General features: G+C 47.6%; 1 protein-coding gene across 2 annotated transcripts in view; it reads left to right on the forward strand.

The window, feature by feature from the left end:
- The first annotated feature begins 28 nt into the window (after positions 1 to 28).
- The window catches only part of LOC116945171 (transmembrane protein 256 homolog), a 31,351-nt gene continuing 5,162 nt past the window's right edge, over positions 29 to 26,217 (forward strand). The window contains exons 1-4 of one of the 2 annotated variants that reach the window (XR_012942622.1): positions 29 to 569; positions 3,837 to 3,874; positions 4,861 to 4,941; positions 6,490 to 11,769. Coding sequence is in view for 1 of the 2 variants with exons in the window: in XM_032959384.2 (XP_032815275.1) it covers positions 491 to 569; positions 3,837 to 3,874; positions 4,861 to 4,941; positions 6,490 to 6,633 (342 nt within the window). In the remaining variant the exon portion in view is untranslated. Of the gene's footprint in view, positions 570 to 3,836; positions 3,875 to 4,860; positions 4,942 to 6,489; positions 11,770 to 26,217 lie in introns of those variants that run through there. The other variant, XM_032959384.2, reaches the window with a different exon arrangement.

Here is a 26,217-nt window from a genome sequence, read left to right on the forward strand (position 1 = left end):
GAGCGCGCGCGCGTTGTGGGAATTTAGCAGGAGGGGCGTTTTGGCGGGAAAGCGTTGGCCGCGCCGTTCGAATTGAAAACGTTCGGTTCTTTTGGGGGTGGCCGAGTTTGCACAGCGAGAGGAACGTTCGCTGCGGAGACGGAGCGTTTGAAAGATCAGCGAACGTTCCGTTAGGATTTGCGCGCATCGCGATTGCACAGGTTTGCGCCTAAACCTGGAGGTAAACCCTCTGATGTGGCAAGGTGAAAACTGGCTTTCGTATTACATTTGTTACGCTGGACAACGCATGCATTGGCCCTGTCCGCTCTATGGTATTGCAACAGCGAGCGGCAGTTGTTATGGGTTTCGCTTTTACGCAATCGGCCCAGGTCCCAGAGGCCGCGACGCTCCCTACACATCTCTGCCCTAGCCGAGTATTATTACAGTCAACTGACTTTTTGTTTACTTTAAAGCATTACATCGATAATCCATTGTCGATGAGCCGGATTCCATGGCGGAGAAAGTGTTTCTGACGGTGGCCGGGCTGTCGGGGTTCTTGGCGGTCGGTCTCGGCGCCTACGGAGCGCACAGTGCGTATACAGTACAGTGTAGCACGAAGACTCCGCACATACATACATCCATACACTTAGCAGCTTAATACTTACCATCTTACATCTTACCCATACACTTAGCATACACGTACCATCTTACCCATACACGTACCATCTTACCCATTACACTTACTACTTAGCATACACTTAGCATCTTACCACTTACCATCTTACTCCTTTCCATACACTTACCATCTTACGTCTTACCCATTACACTTAACCATCTTACGTCTTACCCATACACTTACCAGTCACCATGAACCGAGATGTCTGTCTAAAGTTGCACGTCCGTCAGCAGAAGTGTCGCCAGATTAGGAGACGTCCCCTAGCTCTCTCGAGACAGATTCTATGAGACGCGCTCTGACTCGCCGCTATCTTTTAAGCAATGAAAGTCGGGGAGGGAGCCTCTTTGTGAAATCCGGACAATGAGGTAACGGTTGTTAATGTTGTGCTTTACACGTACTGTATATATGTTGATCCACTGCTGGATGAGGTCATCCCCGGCGGACCAGGTGGCTATTCGACCATACTTCACCCATAGCTGTCAACCCATACGGTTCACCCGTATTCTTCTTGTGCAGGGAGATTTAGTTTTTAGTCTATTTGTTTGTGTTTCTCCCTTGTGATAGGATGAACGTTGAGATTTATAAGGGCACGGGGTGACCAATAAGGTCTGGTTTGGTCTGTGATAAGGTAGTCACTGATAAGGGGTTGATAGGTATGAATAAGGTAGGCACTGATAAGGGGTTGACAGGTATGAATAAGGTAGTCACTGATAAGGGGTTGACAAGTATGAATAAGGTAGTCACTGTTAAGGGGTTGACAGGTATGAATGAGGTAGTCACTGATAAGGGGTTGACAGGTATGAATAAGGTAGTCACTGATAAGGGGTTGACAGGTATGAATAAGGTAGACACTGATACGGGGTTGACAGGTATGAATAAGGTAGTCACTGATGAGGGGTTGACAAGTATGAATAAGGTAGTCACTGTTAAGGGGTTGACAGGTATGAATGAGGTAGTCACTGATAAGGGGTTGACAGGTATGAATAAGGTAGACACTGATACGGGGTTGACAGGTATGAATAAGGTAGTCACTGATAAGGGGTTGACAGGTATGAATAAGTTAGTCACTGATAAGGGGTTGACAGGTATGAATAAGGTAGTCACTGATAAGGGGTTGACAGGTATGAATGAGGTAGACACTGATAAGGGGTTGACAGGTATGAATAAGGTAGACACTGATAAGGGGTTGACAGGTATGAATGAGGTAGTCACTGATAAGGGGTTGACAGGTATGAATAAGGTAGACACTGATAAGGGGTTGACAGGTATGAATGAGGTAGACACTGATAATGGGTTGACAGGTATGAATGAGGTAGTCACTGATAAGGGGTTGACAGGTATGAATAAGGTAGTCACTGATAAGGGATTGACAGGTATGAATAAGGTAGACACTGATAAGGGGTTGACAGGTATGAATAAGGTAGACACTGATAAGGGGTTGACAGGTATGAATGAGGTAGACACTGATAAGGGGTTGACAGGTATGAATAAGGTAGACACTGACAAGGGATTGACAGGTATGAATAAGGTAGACACTGATAAGGGGTTGACAGGTATGAATAAGGTAGACACTGATAAGGGGTTGACAGGTATGAATAAGGTAGTCACTGATAAGGGATTGACAGGTATGAATAAGGTAGACACTGATAAGGGGTTGACAGGTATGAATAAGGTAGACACTGATAAGGGGTTGACAGGTATGAATGAGGTAGACACTGATAAGGGGTTGACAGGTATGAATGAGGTAGTCACTGATAAGGGGTTGACAGGTATGAATAAGGTAGACACTGATAAGGGGTTGACAGGTATGAATGAGGTAGACACTGATAATGGGTTGACAGGTATGAATAAGGTAGTCACTGATAAGGGATTGACAGGTATGAATAAGGTAGACACTGATAAGGGGTTGACAGGTATGAATAAGGTAGACACTGATAAGGGGTTGACAGGTATGAATGAGGTAGACACTGATAAGGGGTTGACAGGTATGAATAAGGTAGACACTGATAAGGGATTGACAGGTATGAATAAGGTAGACACTGATAAGGGGTTGACAGGTATGAATAAGGTAGACACTGATAAGGGGTTGACAGGTATGAATAAGGTAGACACTGATAAGGGATTGACAGGTATGAATAAGGTAGTCACTGATAAGGGGTTGACAGGTGTGAATAAGGTAGTCACTGATGAGGGGTTGACAGGTATGAATAAGGTAGACACTGATAAGGGGTTGACAGGTATGAATAAGGTAGTCACTGATAAGGGGTTGACAGGTATGAATGAGGTAGACACTGATAAGGGGTTGACAGGTATGAATGAGGTAGACACTGATGAGGGGTTGACAGGTATGAATAAGGTAGTCACTGATAAGTGGTTGACAGGTATGAATAAGGTAGTCACTGATAAGGGGTTGACAGGTATGAATAAGGTAGTCACATAAGGGGTTGACAGGTATGAATGAGGTAGACACTGATAAGGGGTTGACAGGTATGAATAAGGTAGACACTGATAAGGGATTGACAGGTATGAATAAGGTAGTCACTGATAAGGGGTTGACAGGTGTGAATAAGGTAGTCACTGATAAGGGGTTGACAGGTATGAATAAGGTAGACACTGATAAGGGGTTGACAGGTATGAATAAGGTAGTCACTGATAAGGGGTTGACAGGTATGAATGAGGTAGACACTGATAAGGGGTTGACAGGTATGAATGAGGTAGACACTGATGAGGGGTTGACAGGTATGAATAAGGTAGTCACTGATAAGGGGTTGACAGGTATGAATAAGGTAGTCACTGATAAGGGGTTGACAGGTATGAATAAGGTAGTCACTGATAAGGGGTTGACAGGTATGAATGAGGTAGACACTGATAAGGGGTTGACAGGTATGAATAAGGTAGACACTGATAAGGGGTTGACAGGTATGTTCACCACACTCACCAGTGAAGGTTGGTGAAGGTGCAAGAGCCTCGACATACATTCAACACTGCAGTATTTGCTCATTCATCCAGTAAGCGTGCCAAAGTCGGGCTTATTTTGGACCAAAGTTAAATTTTTACCGAGTAGCCTCAGCTTATTTGTGCTGTGTTCCAGTGTGTAGAACCACCAGCATTAAATACACCTGTGTGTGTGTTTTAGTCCACGTGATCAATGCATGCAATATACATTGTCTATCCTGTGCAGAGTTCAAGCCTGCGACTTCAGATGTTTACCTCAAAAGTGTATGTACCTCCTACACACGCACACATAGACCATATCACTGGGGGCCGTGTGATTGTTTACAATCATCAGCCAGGATCTATTCACTGCTGGATAAAGGCCTCACCTAACCTGTCGCCGGATCTCGCGGTCTTGCTACGCAACAAGCCCATCGAACTTATATCTCATACACGTGGGTTGATGTTGTTGCTCATGCAGAGTGAGTTCCCTCTTGGCCGCATAAATCGTGAAGTCTCCACCTCTGGCCATAAACCTCCTTCAGACAAGTGTCCTGCCCAAGCCCTACTCAACGTGTCTTTTAACAGTCAACATGGTGATGATGACTCGACCAACTGGTGCACATACCTATCAACCCCGTATCAGTGCCCACCTTATTACAGACCAATTCAGATCTTATTGGTCACCCCGTGCCCTTATAAATGTCAACGTTCACCCTACAAAGTCCCATCACAAGGAAGAAACACAAACAAATAGACACATTTCTTTTTGCCCTTATTGAAACGGCTGTACACCATGTGGACTTGAAAACTCAATTTCCCTGTACAAGAATACGGGTAAACCGTATGGGTTGACAGAAATGGGTGGTGCACGTTCTTCAATCCACATGTTCCTTTTTCTGTCTCTCAATGTACCGTAATTGCCCCTGTAGCGTGAAACCCCACTAATGCGTGCTTGTTGTCCCCTGATGGGTGCGTCGACACGTTAGGGGGCAGCACTTACCTACTCTGCCACCAGGAGTAACAACGTTCCGTCGCACGACAGTAACAACTCATATTTTTCATTCTTGGAGACTAAATTTATCCAAGAACCAAATTCTGGGTTTTTTTTTTTACTGACCAGAATGAGACCATAAATTAACCATACCAGAGAACCCCGTTCAATCACAGGCACCTGCCTGGGTTCAAACCCAGGATCTCGGTCATTTCCAGCTCAATGATTTGACGTCTGAGCCACCCGACCACCACGCATGTGTTGTGCCCATGTGCAGGTGTTCGAGACGGCGAACCGGTACCACTTCGTACACACGCTGGCGATGCTGGCTGTCCCGCAGGCCAGTCGGCCCTTGCTGGTGAGTCTACAAATGTCTGCGTGGTGTTCAAGTGTTGTGTGAGGCCGAGTGGAACGATCATTTACCGTAACGGGGAAACGTGACCAAATCGCCAAAGTACCCGGAATACATCTGATTGTGTCATATATCGGAAGCAAAGCGGGATTTTGGAGCCTGGACAGTGCTTGAATGGGTGACCACCATGCACAGCAGGTTGTAATAGGCTCCAGGGATAAGTATAGGGCACTGCAGCACAATCCTTAACCCACACTGACCAGCATGGTGAAGTATGGTCAAAACTCCCACAACCCGCATGGCATGGGGAACCCCTGATCCAGCAGTGGGGTGATCACGTACATAGAAGTCAGAGGAGTGTGTGGAATTTGTCCGGGTACCACATGACAAGAATGCATTTTGGTTTATGGACGAGAATGGCGAAGGAATGGCAGCCAAAGAAGAAAATGTAATTGAGAGGATGGAGCACCACGGAGATGGAGAGAGGTGGATGCTGGCATCACGGGATTTAATGGATGCTGGTGGAATTTGGGGGCCTTCATCTAGCAGTGGATAGACAATGACCGATGTTGATTTGACCATGCCCGTTTTTTTGTACTTGAAAATAAACCCACGATTGCTCAATGGAGTTGTGCATCTGAGGATCAATTCCCATGCTTAGTGATATGAAAGTAATGTTAGCATTATTATTATTAGTCAGCAATGTGAATTATTAGTGTGTTCATTAATAGATTATATGTATTTAATAACCCTGTATAAATAAATATCGTGCAGAAATAGAATGGAATTTGCCAAGGTTAATAATAACTAACATTCATTTTGATGCAACCATTGCAAAGAACATCGGATATAATTTTAAGAATTGGGAAAATGTGTATTATGAATAGTTAGGCTTACAGCAACACCACCTGTCTGGCTGATGGTGGAGCCAAACCCTTTTAATTCAACATACCAAAGTATTGTACAATGCAATTGGATCTTGCATTTCACCCCTCTAACTTTCGTTTTGTGGTCCGGCCTTTAAAACTTACCCTTTTACTACTTTTAATAAATATTAAGCACTTGTTCGAGATACGTTGTGTGTCTCTGTTTATGAATATATCACTTGGGTTAATTTACAAGGATGGTAATTGAATGTCTATAGGTTTGGCACTTTGTATTGTATGACAGGGAGGTGCCTTGGAGTGGTCCTCCAACAAAAAAACTTCTCCGTACTGAAATGAGAAATTGACGGGCGCAAATCTTTCCAAGCGAGTGGTAGAAATTCAACATTTTAATGGAAAGAGTGGTCACAGCTTCGGACAGACACTCTTTATTTCCTCGCAAAGTGGTACTTATTTCATCGTTCCTGGAGTGATGATGGGCTGACTCAATTCTCAACCAGCTTTTGAACTCGCAACCTTCCCAATGCGAGCTGCACGCCCTACGGCTGAGCCATGCCTACTAAGGCATGATGGAATATTACTGAGTGTGCATACCCTTTGCTCACCGAGCAGCTGTGTGTGCCCACCCGCTCGCCACGTGTGTGTCCCTACCCCTCTGCCGACCTCACAGGCGGGGTCGCTGATGACCGCCGGGATGTTGCTCTTCTCCGGGTCATGCTATCTGCTCAGCCTGACGGGCCATCGCTGGCTGGGCCGCGTCACGCCCTTCGGAGGCCTGTGCCTCATGGCCGCGTGGCTCGCCATGGCGCTGTAGCCTGCACTGGGACCGGTGCTACGGGAGGACACACAACAATACTCTGCTACGCTGTGGAAACTGGGAATGTAACGATGCGTCCATCCGATGATTAAAATCGATTAACTCGCAAGCGGGGGGGAGGGGGGGGGGGCGTAGCGTGGTTTAATTAGTTTATGAGAAACAGAATCTTTATTTAAAATTGAGGAATCCGATGAGCTATGAAGCTTTTTTTCACAGATGCCCTCGTAGCCCGGCGCCTGGCGCTCTCTGGCCTGTGGGCCCTGATGCAGTTGGACTGCCTGCACACTTGATAGCTCACCCCTGCTCGATTGCCCTCATGATGCATGCGTTAAGTTGCGTGTGAGAAGATGTAATGCTGAAATCCGTCTTATCCTCGTGTCTGTTATTCATTGTTCCCGCTATCTGTGACCCTGAATCGATGAGTGCACAAACTTTATTTTCTACTTGATTCTGTTATTCGAGCATTTGCGCGGAAAACAGAGTAATCTGGAATTGATGGGAATTTCATCCTATTTGCCACATCAATTTTGCTTAGAGGGAATTAAATGTGTTTATAATTTATGCAGCTAGTATTCTAAGTAAGGTTGCATAGCTTTCGAGTGTGCAAACGGTGCAACTGCACTGGGAACCATGGGCCGGAGGGGCCAGACACAGGGCTACAAAAATATAAATAAACTTTTTAAAATTATTTACCAGGTAAGACCCACCGAGCTATGTAGCTCTTTTTCAGATGCGACCTGGCCACAGATGATAGCTCAACGAAGTGGCTTATCGTGTGGAAATTTATAGCAGCCAAATACTCTACAACGCATGTTTCTAAATGTGGAGGGAAAAACCGGAGAGCCTGGAGAAAAATCCACGCGACCACGGGGAGAACACGCAAACTCAAAATATACAGGTGTTAGGGTCGGGATGGAATCCACGACCTCCTGTATACCAGGCGAGGTAGTTAACATCTCACCTCGGCACCAATCTCGCCAAAAAGGTGGACAGGCGGCCCTGTTGTTTTATCTGCACCAGGGCCCATGTCAACCACACCATGCCAATGTATAGTTGTATACTTACATTTAGGCTAATGGAGCAGACTAAATTATTCCAATTGGAAATTAATAAATGAGGAATACAAAAGAGGTGTTAAGAAAATACGAATTGATATCCTGAATCGTGAAAAATAAAATCGTTGGGTTGGTGAATTGTTACATGCCTCCTAGATACGCCACACTTACAACTTATTACAATAAAGTGAGACAATCTGCTCATTTTTTGCTCCCTGTATACCTTTAGAATAATATTTTTTCAAATTGTATCTCAATTGAAATCTGAAGTTATGAGACGTGAATTTACACTGTGTAGATATTCGCGCTTGTCCTGTATTTCTATTATATGTTATAGGGGTTCAGTTGTGTGTTGTTCGGTGCGATGTCCGATGTTTTGCTGCACGTGCTGGGAGCTTCCTCAGGATCTGAAAAAAAAAAGGATCTGAAAAAATTTACTTTCTAATGCTCAATTCCTCAAGAAACTCCCAGCATGTGGAGTATTCTAACCGAACAACACACGGTAAAACTTTAAAACTCATCTGAGGGCCAACCAGAATTACTATTTACAAGTTTTACACCAAATAAGCTCTGAAGGGTGACATTGCCTTTCGTCTACACTAGGTGGTGCATCTCCCTCATGCTCTGATACAGAGTAATTAGAGAGATGCTGGAATATTCCAAAAGTGGAAACGATTTTTTGAAATCAATATTAGATTTTTAAAAAGAGTTATTCACACTAGGGGGGATATACCCCCTCCACATGCCCCGCTACAGAGATTTGTTATTGCGTGGCAGGCAAACTAAATGGGTTTTTTTTATTTCACAGCTGAAAATTAGCCAAACTACGTGATATACCAAAATTTGTGTGGAGGTTTTAATTATTTTGTAGTCATTGGCGATCATGACAGGACCCTCAGCTGGCTACAATTTGAGAACCTGGGGTGATAACCGGTGACTGAAATACAGATTCCAATATTCGGCAAACATTTTGCCATCCCGACTTATTTATACCCCGAGATGAGGGTTAGAGGTCCAGGGCGAGATTATCGAGGACGACGTTTGGCTCCAACATTGTATGATAAACTTAAAACTACCCTGAAAGAAAACCGAGCAGGTTTTTCCTCAAATATGTTTGGAAATTACATGGTTATAGACTTACGTGCAACAACCATAAACCACTTTGTTACACCAAAATAGGGGGGTACAAAAATATGTAAGGGGAACCAATCACCATGAATAGTCAGGAACATTTGTTGCTATGGGGAAGTCGTATTTGTTACCCGGGAGAGCAAATAATCGTACAAAAAGAGTAATAATACTAATTTATAATGCGCATTCCATCCTAGGATCCCAATCCGCAGACAACGGCTTGGTGCCCTGACGCAATGCTGATCCCCCGAGTTACCTGGGCACCTCATGCCTTTAGAATTATGTGCACTCGTTGCACTTCACTCAGAATTATGTCATCTCTTCCGCTCTATCGAGCAACATTGACCACGGTTGCTTAAGAGGAGAGAGCTCATAAGCTCAGCGCTTTATCAACAACCTACAATCCAACCGCACCCATACTTTCCAGTCGTACGTTAGACTCGCTATAAACATTAGCTCACGTGCAGGTGTTTGATGGATTGTTGCATCGCAGGATCATACGAGATGGAGGTGGCTTGGACGAGGCAATCCAGCAGTAGATTATCTCATATTTGGTGTCTGAAGAGCAACCATTCCATATTTTGTTGGAAGTGATGTGCCCATTGAATTGCTTTGTCTCTCTCGTGCTCATGTTTTCACGCTGCACGATGTATACTCATTTAAGACTGAGTCGATCTTGGTGAGGCCCATGCCCAGTTTCGTTAATACTCGCCACTGATGTTCACAGTGACAGGGACTCAAACTCAAGTCGTCATGTGTTGTAGCACTGCTCCACATACAATTAACAAACTCGCTCGTACGTCATGAATGTACCGGCGCATGTATTTCATTTCACGCTTAGAAAGGAAAAAAATATATCCCCATATAGCCTTACACATTAACACACACGTGTGTATGCATTCATGCGTTCATTATAATACCAGTGATGTACACCGACTTAGCCTCATGAATATGCAATCTGAGACCTGCAGTACTGCCCTCGAATATCAATCATAAGCCACACACGAACTTATGCATTACGCATATATCGTGCTTGTGAACACAAGCCCCTTTATGCGGAAGTCTTGTCGATATTCAAAACTATTTACAACGCTCTTTTTGCTTCGAACATTGGTCCGCGGTTAGAAAGGTTCCACATTGACAAGCCTATCTCAAGATCAGTGGCGTTGGCAAGTGTGACGTCCATGTTCACCCACATGCGATGGCGATTGCCTCCTGTTCTTTCGCAGAGCGCAACTGAGTTGGAGCGAGATAATGATGCAAGCGAAATGGGGAAAGAAAAAAAACCCATATATCATTCCTTAAGCCATTCTTATAAAGCCGCACCTGCCACTGGAACGCTAAAACAACAACAGCAGCAGTAAACTGAAATCTTAAAAGCCAGACTTGGCTCGAGAGACTACCAGCATGGGACATCAAGTTTTCCAAAGAGTAGCAGGTGGGGCAGGGTGTCGCGGAGGGTCAGAGCACTGAGCCAGCACCCCTGAGAACCTGGGTTCGAATCCATGCAGCTGTCTGTGATAAAGCTGGGCTCTCAAGTGTCGATGGTCTTAGCCCCGGTCACGTATTAATGCGTGATCTCGCCATTAGATGTGGTTTTGCACGTTTAGCTACATTCCAGCTCTTGAGAAAAAAATATAGGGTTGTCATGCCACAAATTATTTCCATGTGCAGGGTGAGGAGAAACAAGTTCTCCCCCTTATTGTGTGGATTAAGTGGCTTAAAGGGATGTCAGAGTTAGCTCTGTGATGTCTTCTTCAATGGGCTGTTCTCTAACAAGAAGTGTTGCATAATTCTGCACAAGATCCAAACTGATATTGAGTCTTGTGACGCTACGCCGATAGCACAATGAGGATAAAACTATGGGGGTGGGGGGGCAGGAATCAAAACCTTTAAGAAATAAAATAATTACAAAGTAAGTTTCCAAATTACCGAAAGTGGATGTTGTTCATCGGTGTCTTCAGTGTCATTCAGCACACACAAGAGCGTGGTGATGATTCATACGAAGGTTTCATCGCGCAGTGTGCGAACCACTCCGCCACAGTTCCACCCAAAGTCATGAATGTGGTAATGTAATCACGGGTGATGTTGTCCTACTTTAGAACGCCGAAGTTTGTATATCAAACGTTTATTAGGGCTGGCAGGATATCAACACTTGAGGAGGGGGACCACCAAGTGGGAGCCGGCTGAGCAACACATTCTTGTAACGTTCCCCCCACTGTGGCACAAACACTGCCAAAGAAATCAAATGCCACCGCACAGATGGTTTGAGTGGGAAGCTCTGCGGCGCACGAGAACAAAACCGCGTTGGACCCCGACGCAATCACGCATCTCGCGCTGGCTCCATTACACGGGTGGAGGTGGGGACGCGCGTTTCCAACGAAGTGACCAACACAAACAAGGAGTCGCGGATCGAATGTTTTCGTGGAGGAAGTCGGTAGTGGGGTGGGGGAGGGGGGAATAAGGTTTGTAAAAAAAACTAAAATCGATTGTGCCAACACCGACGTAGCGTCGTGAGAAAATCACGGTGTCGCAGAATGGGCCGTGGAAGGATGTTTCGTCGAATGACTGCCGAGAAACCCGAGAAGTAGCCTTTGTTGTGCACGTCAGGGTGGGAGCGTGCTTTCCAACACGCTCTGCTAGGGAGAAATGTTCGTCGGCACGCCAAGTAACACTGACGAGACCTGGCTTGTATCGTCGTCGGGGGAAGGCGAACCCCGCGATTGGAACCCAGGGTTTGGTCGACGCTTTTGTTCTCAGCGCTCGCTCCATCTCCTCCCCCCCCTCGAGGCCGTTCGACCTGGTGGTGACCACACAGTTCTGTTTGAACGTTCGCCGCGGCGAGAAGGATCGCAGACAACGTGCGAGCGTTACGCGTCTCGGTCGGGTGAGCCTCGGCACAGCCCCGTGAGTGGAGCCAGCTGGAGGGAAGGTGCACGTGGCAAAGGTAATTGTCCAATTATGCAAGAGCAAATCTGGGTGGCTGTTCCATAAGTTAAAACACACTCCCCGATAAACCTAGCCGCCCTTAATCGCTTACACACGCCCACAGACAGCCGGCCCTATAAGGGCACCCACGTGTTGACTATTATGTGTGGGATGTACCACTTCGTGGGTGTGGGGAGTGGGGAATGTTTGGTTGCTGAATCCGTCACTCCTGAATGGGCCGTGCCACTTTCACTAGAGGGGGGAGGGGTACAAACATCGCGGATAATATCTGCGATGTTGTAATTAAATGTACCCCCACTTATCAACAAAAATATTGTTTTGAATGTATCGATTGAACTTAATCTATCCGAGGAAATGTTGCGGATAACAGGATGATGTTGCTCCTTAAATGCGGGAGAGGAGAAAATGCGAATAATCTGATGCAGTATAATCGGGAAGAAGAGGAGCGCAGATAATTGGCTGGCCTTTAAACCGCCCCTACAGCTTTCGCGGATAATAAAGAGTTGCGAGCAATAGAGTTGCAGATAATAGGAGTTCTGTAGTTTGTAGTTGCGCTACACATTTTACACTAACAGATATTCACAGATAATAGGAGTTTTGTAGTTGTGCTACACATTTTACATGAACACAAAGATATTCACAGATAATAGGAGTTTTGTAGTTGTGCTACAAATTTTACACTAACAACACAGATATTCACAGATAATAGGAGTTCTGTAGTTTGTAGCTGCGCTACACATTTTCCACTAACACACAGATAATTATCAGTTTAACACGAGACACGTGCTGCGAGACGGCCGATACAATCCCACCTCGTGGCTTTGTTGTGGCGTCGTTTTTCCGTTCGAAAACTATACGTATTCAAGTGATTGTGAGAGTAACAATGGCAGTAAGTGTGCGTTATGCTATACACGTTGGCGGACAATTAATCATTTATTTTCAAAACGGTGTGAAGACACATTAAGATAAGAGACCCGGGTTCAAAAAGGGGGCAGGGACAAAATTCGAAGAAAAAAATCTCAACAAGAATATTAAGTGTACAAAAATGTCAAAAAATACACCCTTCTGAGGAAGACAAGAGAGTCGAAAACAAAAGGAAGGCACAGCAAATGTCATCCGATATAAAGAGTGGATGGTCGGTGAACTACATCGTCCGGAATGCGCCCGTCCACCCTCCCTCGTCGGATCTCGGAAGCTCAGCAGATTCGAGCGGAGACGGCGCTTGGATGGGCGACCACTATGCACAAGAGGTTGTTGTTGTTGTCATAGGTTATTGGGGGGTTTTATTTCCCGCGGCACCACCCCTTGGTGCAGTTCAGCAAAATATCTTGCTCCGCACACGTGAGTGTGTGTGTCTGTTCGCTCGCTCGGGTTGGCGCCTCTAGATTTGCAGTGGAAACCCCGGGACGCGTCGAGGGAAGAAGAATGCGAGAAGAATATCTCGCATTGCCAGAAGCGGCGAGAACACCACGTCCTGCAACGTGGTGGGGACGGCTTACGCGTTTCCCAGAACTGTTAGCACACACAGAGGGATGACCCTGGGAAAACCCGAACAGGTGGCGGCAACCCTGCGTTGTCTACACACGTTCGTGACAATAACCAAAAAGTAGAGCAATCGTTTGCCTACATATATCAATCGCCTCTCTGCGCACAAAAATACCTTTATTTATGGATTGTGTAAAAAAAAAGGGCATTTATATTTTTTTAGTGGAGAGACAGACACATTTGGCTGCTTGTCAGTTCTGTTACTTATATTTTCCACATGGCCGCTCATGATTGTTTTGTATCGTGCGTGAACGCATTTGAACAAACGCCACTAACGGATGGCAGCTGTTTCGTTCGCTTCCCCTCTGTACCAGCTTCTTACGTAAAAACGCAATCAAATAGGCTCTGCTTATCAGCTGCCATCCTTACAAACAGCGCAATCTGCCAAATCAAAGCTGCCTCAGCTGTTTTGTGGGCTCATGGTGTGCGCAGTGAACACAAACCACGTGGAGGGAGACGATGTCCGTTTACCGTGTGTCCAGGTCGCATTGCGCCACAACTCTCCACCGCCAAGTGAAATAAAAAAATAAAATTGCCATCAAAGAGATTTCTGGCTCACGTGATGGAGCATCGATGCGGTTGGTCATCTCCCGTTTACAGCCCTGAGCCCAGTGGTGGAAATTCCACGTTCTCGTGGCACGGATCGATCACTCCACAGGACAACCCAGCTGTTGATTTCCCTACAAAGTGGTGCTTATTGTATCGTCCCCCCCCGGAGAGATGAAGGGCTGAGTCGACCCCCGGAACAGGGTATTAACTTCTGATTTAAAGCTTTCGTGACTGCAGAGATTCATATTCTTGGTTCTTTCGGTAAAGTCACGTAGAAGGGAAACAATAAAATAATAAAAATATAAAAATATATAATATATTTATATTATTGTATTTCTTCCCTTCGACGTGACTTTACCGAAAGAACCAAGAATAGGATATTAACTCGCAAGCTTCCAATAGCACCCGGCTGGCAATAAGCAGCAGAAATCGTGACGAAGTAAATTCCACGTGGAGTCTCTGTCTGCTGTGGGCTTTGTCGAATCTCTTCCGTCTGTTGACCACACCATTGTGTGCGACTGTGTTGGGATATGCTGCCGCGGTGTCATGGTTAATCAGCACACCGAGATTGAAATCATGAGGACGACGGCTGGATTCGATCTCCCCGAGCGGCAGCTGAAACAATGGGTGCAAGTTTATTAAATGAAACTTTCGCCGCCTCTGACCACACAGGCAATATAAATGAGTAACGTCACACAGTGATAGAGGAGTAAACGTATGAGTACTCACACCTCTTACAAAGATTAACTACCTCGCCTGGTGTACAGGAGGTCGTCGGTTCGATCCCGACCCTGACACCCGTATATTTGGAGGTTGCGTGTCTCTCTCTCTCTCTCCGTGATCGTGTGGATTTTTCTCCGGGTCTTACGATTTTTCCCTCCATATTTAGAATGAACATGTGCTTAGAGTATTCGGCTGCTATAAATGTTCACATGATAAGCCACATCGTTGAGCTATCATTTGTGGCCAGGTCGCTTCTGAAAAAAAGCTACGTAACTAAGTGGGCCTTACCAGGCAAATTAAATCATAGTTTAGTTTTTATTATAGGACTTTTTTTGCCAGCATCAAAGTATCAAAAATAAGAAAACGTTTTACTCTTTCTGGCAATAAAACAAGTGTTAATAAAATGTTCAAACACTAAATAAATACCTTTTGCAAGAAATTATATTACCAGAGAATGCTTGTTTACATGTTCACCACATGTACTTGTGGTTAATGCAGACTTGATTCCTTGAAAAAGGTGTTTGAACATCTTAACACCTGTTTTAGTTTAATTTCAATCTGGCCAGTGTACAAGAGTAGGCCAAATATCAGATGGCTTCACACGCTCCGGGCGATTTGCTCAGAGGCAGAGAGCAGTGCCCTGGCCACAGAGGTACAACGAAATTGGTACCACGCTTCTTTTTGCGGCCAATAAAAGTGAATTAGGACGTGATAACCTTTGGTAGGTTATCAGTGTTACTGTTTAACATATCTACCGTACAGTACTTTGTATACAAGTGTGCCTGACCTTTCGTCAGACCTGTTCGTAGGCTAGCTAGCTGGATATACAGTGCAGAACATGGTAATCCATTTGCAGACACCACAGTAACGAAGATAACTTATATTACGAGCGGTCTGCTTCACGGGGGGGTGGGGGATGTTAAAGATCCCGTGACGACATTCGCAGGAGTCGGCCCTCTGTGTGCCGACGTCAAGGTCCAATTTTCAAACTTATACATGTATGTGTACGTGTCGAACTTCTTTCGCACCGTATGTCGACGGCCGTGCTAATTCGGAGGTGCGGGCGGAAGGCACAAACATGCAAACAGAATTTCGAAAGACATGGGTTTCCAAACGGAAACACGTAGCAGCATCGACCACCGACTGCGAAAACTTGGCAGGATCCTCCTGGAAAAAACGTGTCGTGAGACGCAGGCTTTGCTGGGTAAACAAGCACAATAACGATGATGAATTAATGATGAAGAGGAAAAACTAGATTTGTTTTTAAATCTCCAAACCTCTACACGTCTCCCATGCACCGATGCCAAAGCACGTATTGCGTCTTGGAACGCTGTCTTCTGGAAGACACGGAGCCATCGCTCTTTCAGTAACTACCTCGCGTGTTATACAGGAGGTCGTGGGTTCGATCTCGACCCTGACGCCTGCTGCTGTATTTTTGGAGTATGCGTGTCTCTCTCCCTGTGGTAGCGTGGATGTTTGTCTCCGGGTCCTCCGGGTTCTCCCTACACGTTTAGAAACACGCGTTTAGAGTATTTGGCTGTAATACATTTCCACGTGATGAGCCACTAGTTTGAGCTGTCATTTGTGGCCAGGTGCCTTTTGAAAAAGAGCTGTATAAAAAGTGTTATTTTATTTTAGTATTCAATCAGCTGTTGAGAAAGTAACGCGGTCGATACAAATCTGCGGGGTATCTATTTGGAAACAAAAACAAATTAATACCAACAGCATACATTGTCAAGCGGCCAGAAACAAACAGCACTGAGAGACATAATACGTGTATTGAATATAACACGTTTATTGAATTGAGCAATGTTATTATTGTATAAGAGCTTTGGGTAAAGAGACGATGCGAGTGAGTTCAATTTAATATAATTTCCTGAATACCCGTGTGTGTGAGAGAGTTGGAGCGGTGGCGCAGTCGTTAGCACACTGCATTTTGAACCCAGTGACCCCGAATTACAAACCGGACCACGGCTAACATCAGTGGTGAGGGGTAACCGTTTGCAGGTCCTCGTCCAGCAGTGGATTCACAGAAGGAGCGTACACTCTGCATTAGTGGGCAAACATCCCAGTGTAGGAGCCTCCTGGAGAAAGGGGAAGTCATCAGACGCCTTGAGGCTTCTCTGGATAAATTAGTTCCACGTCTACAGCCGCTGTCCTACAGGTAGACTCGCACCTCCATCGTGGGAATATGGACATTTCCACCACTGACGTACGTATAGTTGAACTTATTTCGCGTCGTACGTAGCCAGCCGTGCTAATCGGAGATGCGGGAGAAGGACAACAAACTCAAGCACAGGGCCGTAAACAGGAGACAAGCACCGCCTTGTTGCTCATGCGAGCGGGACATCACGCTCACTTATTGACGACGGTGAGTCATTATGAACTCTCCATTCACGGGCGTCCGCCTCGTTGGCTATCATCAGACAGAGAGAGCCCAGTGGTGGGGGTGGGGGCGGTCGATCATTAAACAATGACGCCCTTCAGCAGCGGCGTCGCTCACCGCGATGGAATTTTGGTCGCTCACCTGCGTCGCCCTTAACCCATTGACTCGGAATCGTCGTTGTTTAGCTCCTTGGCGTTCTCCCCTGGGTGAGCCGGGGCCGGGTGGGTGCTCGAGTCGCGTCTGAGCGCATGACCCCACCCACCCCCCTTCCATCGTGCGTGGGACGCGTTACACTAAACAAAGACAATAGATGCCCCCAAAAATAGACTTTAATAGGCTGCTGGGGGTGAGTGCCGCTGTCGGCTTGCGCCTATGAAGGGCGCCTACATCGCACGAGTGGCGATACAGAGTGGCTAACTCCACGCCACGCCGCCTTTGCCCCCCCCCCCCCCCCCCCCGCTGATATTTAGACAAAGCCTCAGATCTTCGTCACCGATGTTGACCCTGAGCGGGAATTCGAACAGGTTGGCTGGGTTCGTAGCGCAGGGTTGCCACAGCTGTCAACCCCTTATCAGTGCCCTACCTTATTGCAGACCCATTCGGACCTTATTGGTCACCCCGTGCCCATTATAAATCTCAACGCTCATCCTACAAAGTCCCATCACAAAGGAGAAACACAAACAAATAGCCACGTTTCTTTGCTCGTATTGAAACGGCTGTACGCCGTATGGACCCGAAAACTCAATTTCCCTGTACAAGAACACGGGGTAACCCGTATGAGTTGACACGGTATGAGTTGCTAACCACTGCGCCACCGCTCCCCACAATCGCACACCGACCTGTATCGCCTGCTGTGCGGGCGAGGGCCTATTTAGAGTTAATGTATAACCATTCACTCTCCCTAGCGATGCAAGGCCGAACGACTCCCAATCAGCCGGAGCCGTATAGGCGGACCGTGTGGCATCACCAGCAAACACCAACAACAACCGCCGTTCACCACGAAGTTGGCGGTGGCGCCACCACGGCACTTGTGCCAGGCTAGGTGCACGTTGAGGCTAGGCGCACTTTGAGATGCACGCGAAGTGTCGGAAGGCCTCGCTGGCAGGAGGCCACGGGGCAGACCCAGCAGGTGCCATGGGTTGACCGAGACGTGTACACGCGCACAAACGGAGACGCGCAAGTTCAACTGCACGATCACCTTCCAGAGCCCTTGTAAAACGTCAACCGGTGGGCTTGGTAACTCAAGAGGGTTACGCCGCAGGGGGCCTCCAGGCACAGCGGCACGAACCTTTCGGGTCACGCGGCACACGAGGAGTGTTTTTTTTTTAATCCCTTTGAATTGTGGAATTATTATTATTTTTGGATCCGAGTTGGGGCGAAGCAGTGGTGAAAGAGGAAGGACGCTCGACTGTCTGCCTGTGCGTCTGCGCGTACCATGCGCTCGAGAGTGCGGCACCGGGGGGGGGGGCAGCTTCACTTTCTCTGCAAAGCGATGAGGGGGGCCAAGCGAGTTGCTCTCGAAGTTTCAGAGAAGCGCAAATCGCAATCCTGTGCGGGTTTCGCTTCGGTGGCATTTCGCACGTATGCGGTGATAAACTTCGCCACGCGCGTGGTCGAATTCGCTCGCGCATGGCCATGCGGTCCGACGTGGGACGTCAAGTGCGTCGAACTTCTTTCGCACCGTACGTGGCCAACGGCGCTCTTCGGAGGTGCGCGCGGTAAACGACAACAAACTAAACACAAAAAAAGTAGTTCCAAAGAAATTAGTTGCTTGTGTACTGTGTGCGTGTGTCCTGTGTGTTACTGTGTATACTGCGTGTGTGTAATGTATGTGTACCGTGTGCATTGTGCGTACTGTGTGTGCGCTACTCGGCAGCCAGCTGTCTCCTCATTCGGTTTCGCCTTGTTTTAGGAACGCATCTACTACAACTGGCGCATCGCGCGCGGGGGGAAACCCCGCAGCAGTAGCAATGACAATGACGGAGCGGCAGCCAGAAGAGCACGTCCACCGCAGAGATGGAGCGATGAAATCAGCTCTCGCGTGCCGGCTATCGATAGGTCGGTTCGCAGGATCGTGAGAGTACGGCGACGGCTCGGGGGAGTCCTCCACCCAAAACTCCTCTCCCGTGAGCGTCGCGGCGCCGTGCCCTGGCTCGCCGGCAGAGGGCGGTACAGCGAGTGGACTCATCGCCATCCCGTTTCCATCTGTTCGGGGTACGGAGTGTTGCCCCTCTCGCGCGCGCGGCTTTTCTCTGCGGGTGCTCCGGCTCCCTCCCCACTTGCATAACTAGACACGCGTCATTCATTGGCTGAAAACGTCTTCGTCAAGTAAAAACACAATGTAGCGGCAGGACCCTGCTGAAAAATATCCCTATACGACTCAGCGTGGATTTCCTTGATTAATGAGCAAAGTAGTATTATTATGAGGTGTGGTAAAACAACCCCCCTACGGCCCACACACGCGGCATTGTGGATTAACAAAGGTGCTGTGAATGATGACAGCCCTGTTCACATCGACACGTGACCTGCAATTGTTTACTCCCTTCAGTGCCAGACGAGTTTTTCAACTTCACTAAAAACCCGACAGAGAGAGGGTGGATACATCTGCTCAGGTGCATTGTTCCCAGCGTGAGAGTCAGCGCACTAAAACTCAACGCGTGCCCTGGAAGGTCAAGACCACAGAGTGCATATAGGTGACATTTCGGTCAAAGCCCTTTCTTCACCAGAATCAGAATATGTATTCATACTGGAGGAATCCGATGAGCTATAAAGCTCTTTTTCACAGATGCCCAGTAGACATAGCAGACCGGTCAACGAAGGTGAGAGAGCATTCACCTCTCTCTCTGCCTACGAAGAAGGGCCATGACCTGAAACGTCTGTTTTATTAAAAAAACGAAAACCGTTTGGGGCCACGGTGCTATTGACGAAAGTATGGAGTGCTGTTGTTGTTTGTGCTTGTGCGGCACTGCCGACGCAGCGCCACACGCATCATTTCGAGGGTGCGCGGAGCGTCTCCTTTAGTGCTTCAACGTGCGTGCTCATTCTCCTGCTCGCCCCCCTAAAAATGGGGCTTGCAAACTCTTGGATTTAGCGTCACAGCACCCCGTGAGAGGCGAATTACTCGGTCCGCCGACGACGGCGTATTTACGAATAGTTAAGGCATGAAGTGAAACAACGAATGACTTCAGGCTTCACTTGCACTGCGTTTGGTTTGTATGTCCTTCCCCCGCACCTCCGATTAGCACGGTTGGCTACGTACGGTGCGAAAGAAGTTCAACACACGTGCATACAAATACACTCTGCCTATGACAAATGCTCTGCTTTCGAGCCCTCCGTGAACAGCATCACATTAACTCCAACGGATCAGCCAGTCGCTCAGTCACGATTGCGCTCGTGCCTTTGAATATTGTTTGACGGATTGTACGACAAGCACCGCACTTTTTGATCCGTTCGTTTCTGAGTCCGCTTGTCCTGGTGAGGGTCGCGGCGGCGGCAGCGCGTTGAGTAGTGGCGGTCCACACCTCACTTTCCCTGGCGACAGACTCCAGCACTACTACACTATACACTGCTACACTATACACGACACTACTACACTATACACTACACTAGTACACAGTACTACACTATACACTACACTACTGCAAACTACTACACTATACACTACACTACTACACTATACACTACACTACTACACACTACCACACTATACACTACACTACTACACACTACTACACTACTCACTACTATACTATAAACTACACTACTGCAAACTACTCAACTATACACTACACTACTACACTATACACTACTACACTATACACTACACTATACACTACACTACTACACACTGCTACACAATACACTACACTATACTACACACTACTATACTATACACTACACTACTACACACTATTACACTATACACTACACTACTACACACTACTACACTATACACTACACTATACACTACTATACACTACACTACTACAGTATACACTACACTACCACTACTACACTATACACTACACTACTACAGTATACACTACACTACTACACACTACTACACTATACACTACACTACCACACTATACACTACACTATACACTACTATACATTATACTATACACGACTATACACAGACTCTAACGCTTGCTGGGGAATCCCCAGATGTTCCCAGGCCAGCCGAGCGACATCGTCCCGCCAGCGTGTCCTGGGCCGGACACGGGGCCTTCGTCTTTTTGATCCGTTATATATAAAAAGCGAAGACTGCATGGCTTCCTGCCGACAAAAACAATTATTGTATCATCATCTTTGCACTGAGGCTTCCCAGAGAGACAGCCCCGGGGGGGGGGGGGGGCAGCGTTCACACTCGCAGTGTTGCGGCCCTTCAGTCAATCCACTGCTGGACGAGGGCCTCCCCGCGACTTGAGCTGCCGTGGGTTGATCGTTTGACGCACACCTCGTGCTGCCCGGTGACGGTGAAGGTGGGCGGTAGAGATTTGGGATCATAGAATAAGGATGGAGTTGTTTTTGTCGTTGCTGAAATTCCCTCTCGAGCGCTGCGGCGGCGGCGAGGGTTAGTGGACCGCGTTGCATTGTTGCGAAACTTCCCGCGGGGCCTCGATGTGCCGCCACTCTGGCTCGCCAGGAGAAGGTCGGTACAGCAAAACGTGGACACCCACCAGTTACACCTGTACGGGGATAGAGCGTTGTCCCCTCGCACGGCGTGCCTTTTCTCCGGGCGCTCCCGTTTCCTCTAACATATAAACAACCATTAGTATTCATAATTCGTGTTAAACACTCATTCGTAGTAAGTTGATAACACCTTAACGCATAGAGAGGCACGCAAATCTTGGGCAATTTCTTGCACCAGCTGCCCTTTCCCGCTTGTTTGTGATTCCTCCTCCTCGCCCCTCCGAGTCGTGCTGTTTCTCTCTCTGTGTGTGAGAGTGAGCGAACGCAGTGGGGTGGCGCATCGCGGTACAAAGTTGACATTATTATTATTATTATTTGGACAGAGAGTGGGGGGGAACATGTGGTCACAAATTCCACTTTTGTAGCTCTCGTAATGAGCAGAGAGGCAAGCCTGTTTTTGATTTCCCGGCAGTCGTCGTGTGCGCGGTTAGACAACACGAAGTCGCCCCATCGGGACCCCGGCCATCTGACAAGTCATACTTGGCAACAAATGAACAATGAGTTATTTAACTGCGCTCAACTCGGGGCATCCACAGCTCACGTGTGGCGGATGGATTGTAAATATGACGCATGATATGAATCACGCCCCCCCCCTCGCCCCGCCGCGACTCAATGGGTTGTGGTGAGTCATGGTCACAGCTTTATCAACAGTTCGTGCGTTTCCTTTGTGCGTCCTTCCCCTGTCGTTCGCTCCTTCGCACGCTCCGTCTTGCTCGAGCTTCTGCGGGGAGTGGCAGTGCAACGGGTCGCGCGTTACCGCTGTCAACCCGGGGCCGCGAGAAGTTCGACTCCGGGCGGTGGCTAACGTCAGTGGCGAGTGCTGTCTTTCAGTTTCAGTTTCTTTATTTATTTCAGTTTATTTATTTTGGTATAGCCATGTGAGCCATTCGCCTCTTGAATCGGGTGCAACCACAACAAACAAAAACACAAAAACACGAACAAGAAAAACATCTTAAAGTGACTATGTGTGACTGAGCAAACAGAAAATCCATGACCAAAAACAGCAAAATATTCCTGAAAAAAGCACCGTACACCAACGCTGTGTGCAAAAAAAATCCCAGTCTTGAACTCAGTCCCTGGGCTAACCATTTTCACTAAACCTGTGCTTACCGGCGGGGTGAAGTATGGTCAAACAACCCCCGCGATACACGTGGCAGGGGAGAGAGGCCTTCATCCAGTATTGAATTGACAAAAGTTTGTACAATTGAAGTCAGTCTCTCAACCTCGAGGAATGTTAACATGTCATTTGCATGTTGCAAATAAGCATGGCAGTTGTATGATGCCATGCAGGAACTGTGACGTCATAGTTGCTTCTGGTTTTGAAACCGAATAATAGAAACGTAATAAATAATAATTATGGTATATTACATTTACAAGCCGCCATTCGAGAACTCGAGGTGCTGCTGTACGTTAGAAAATAAATAAAAATAAACCAGAGGGCCAAGGAGGAGGAAGGACCAAGAGGAGAGAAGCTGCTTCAGGGAAGTGATAGATTGTAAATGTTGTGGCTTGGCTGTCCAACACGCAACCGATGTGCTGGACTAGCGACGAATTGGCCACGTTCTGTTCACGTGACAAACCTTACTAGTTGGCTGTGTCGGGTGGTGGCGAGCTCAACGGCACATTTATATATTTACGCGATCTAACCCCACCCCCCCCCCCCAAAAAAAAAAAACCTCTATTAAGGGTGAACAAATTAATATTTTTCACCCACCGCACCCGATCTGTATGGAAGAACGTTGATCTTATCAGGTCTCGGGAACTAAACAGGGGGCTGAGCCTGCACAGCGCTCGGATGATGAAACCACCGTTGCACAAAGCGGCTGCATTGGGAGCAGCTGAGAGCAGTGAGACGAAGTGTATTGTTGTACTGCACTCCGCTCCCACGTGTGGTCCCCAAGGTCGCACTGAATCAGCGTGGGAAGGGTCCAACGGCACTCTCGAGTTGGGGGCCTCTCTGCAGGAGCCTCGGTCAGGTGACGAGAAGTGTCGAGAGTCACTTGACATGGGTGGTAAGGGCTCGGATAAAGGCGCAGCCCTGCAATTGCTCGCTCACGCCACTGCTGGCAGAAGAGGCCTTCACTCGAGGCAGCTCTGGAGGGAGCCATCGAGAGGGTGTTTTGGCCTACTCTTCCACGCCTCCACTCTTCCACGCCGGATAGACGTCTTGGGAGAGGTGGAAGTAACCCACGCGTTCCCCCACCACAACACACACGCGACCTGACCATCGACTGGCTGTGGTGAACCCATTAATACTCTTGGGTGAGACAAAGGCGGTCAATTGTGGGGAGGGGGTTTTAAAAACCTATGTAACGTTGCTTCTACTGCCGCGCCGGGAGGTTGCATCGAGCCGACGACCTTTTGGCTCGCAAGTTCCAATATCAAATGTGCTGAGACCATTCGTGACACCACGGCAATCAGCGGGGTATCTATAACTGGATCAGCCTGGACATGGTGGTCCATATGTCTTGTGACTCCAAATTAATTAATCCCTAACCATTTTTCCCTCCCCTGTACATATTAATTTCTGCTTTTAATAAAACAAAATACATATTTAATTTTACATAATTAAATGGGGGGGGGGGGGGGGGGTGGTCACAAGACATCTGGACCCCCCTGCGTACAGCGACGAGACTCAGAGGATGGATTTTTATTTTCTTTCTCATCATTTTCCGTCAGTTGGGTGAGAAAATGCCGCCCCGTGGCACCGCAGTGGCCCCCGTGACTAACCGCCCGTGCCCCCCCGCCCCCCCCCCCCGTAACTACGGGGGGGGGGGGGGGGGGCTGTGGGGGGCTGTGGTTACGCGTCAACAATTATCCGTGATGTTCGTCACTCGCGATTGCGCAACAACAAGTGACGTGGGCGTGCCTCGCTCCTTCAGGCTGACGTCGACGCAAATGATCCTCACGACTGCTGCTGCTGGGGCAGCTGCTATCAGTGCCGGATTATCACAGTAGCACAAGTAGCTACATGTGTAGTCGCTACTACATATGTAGCTACTACATATGTAGTAGCGACATGTGTAGTAGCTACATATGTAGTCGCTACTACATGTGTAGTAGCTACGGGCCCCGCACTTCCAAGGGCCCCCCGCTAAATGGTTTCAAGCTATCAATTCCGGTTCAGTTATTCTGCACTTGCTCTATTACTATAGTAATATACCCCCTTCAACGTTTACGAACGACTGGGTGTTTAAGGTTAGCGATGTGTCGTATTATCTGGCTGTATAGCAAATGAAAAGATACAATTACTTTACTTGCAAGTTAAACATTCTGTGCTTTAATATTTGAGTGTTTTTTTATATATATTTAGGGTCCCTTTATAACATAATGCTACAGGCCCCGAACTAGCTTCATCGGGCACTAGATATAACTGATTATTATTATTCGTTGCCAGTGTGGTTGGGTGGCCTTTTCAGGAATGCTCTTCCCACTAGCGTCGTTGTGGCTGCGGTGAGAGCGAGCGGTTTGCTGGTGCCACGTCAGACGCCGGTCTCCATCGCCCACGACGTGGCAGCCTTTGTGCGATGAAGATTCGTGTGAGTGCTGCTGCTGCTGTCCACGCGACGATACAAGCCCCCCACCGTTGAGCTGTTGTCAATTTTGTGGCCAGGTGACTTCTGAAACAGAGGCCAATGGCTCGGTGGGGTTTACCTGGTAAGATACCAAAAAAAAACTGTTCAGTTTTATTCGTATGTTTTGTTTCAGCGATTTATTTTCCTTTCCTATACTCTGCACTCCTATCGTGTCGTTGTATTCGTCTGTTGTTGGAACGTTCTGATCCCCCGTGTCCCTATTGTACGCCTGTGAAAAAGGGCTTTACAGCTCATCGAATTCCTCCAGTAATACATAAATATTGCCATCGTTCGCAGCATCAGCTGCATCATCAGCAACTACATCACCGTCATAACCCACAGGGACGGATGTAAGTCTGTAACCCTCACTAGCATCAGCTGCTGCTGCATCATCGGTCGTAATAACCACAACTCCACACCATATTAATCACGAGGCTCATCAGCAGCAGCTGCTGCATCGTCATCCGCAGTAAACGGCATCGTCACCGCCCTCGATAAAGGCAACATTTTAGAAACGCCGTCATCATTCCCGGCAGCACAGCAGCAGTAGCAACAACACAATTGTTGTGCCTGGAATAACCACCACCACCACCATCATCATCATCGTCGTCGTCGTCATGAGCAACATCACCATTGTCTAAGTAGAGCAGCAGCAGCAGCCTAAACATCATCACAGTGGTGGTGGTGGTGAAGAGCTGGAACAATAATTATTTCGCTTGTTAACCCAAGCAGAGCCTCACCGAGTCTCGAGACTATTCTCAGGAGGGTCCCTGCCACATGTTCACGGTCAAGGGGCAATGCTGCTGCTGCGGTAAATTGTCGGTAACTTACCAGCATTGTGGGTTGTTTGGTAGGGGAACCAATTCAGAACTGGGGGACAACATGCCAACACCCAAGACAAAGATCCCCGTGTAGCCTGCAACAGACTGTTGGGGCAAGTGCTGTTAGCGAGCAGCACCTATGGAGGCCGGCA

The sequence above is a fragment of the Petromyzon marinus genome, chromosome 23 (genome assembly GCF_048934315.1).
Source record: "Petromyzon marinus isolate PM22_M1 ecotype Great Lakes invasive population chromosome 23, UKy_Petmar_22M1.pri1.0, whole genome shotgun sequence".
Lineage (NCBI taxonomy): Eukaryota > Metazoa > Chordata > Hyperoartia > Petromyzontiformes > Petromyzontidae > Petromyzon > Petromyzon marinus.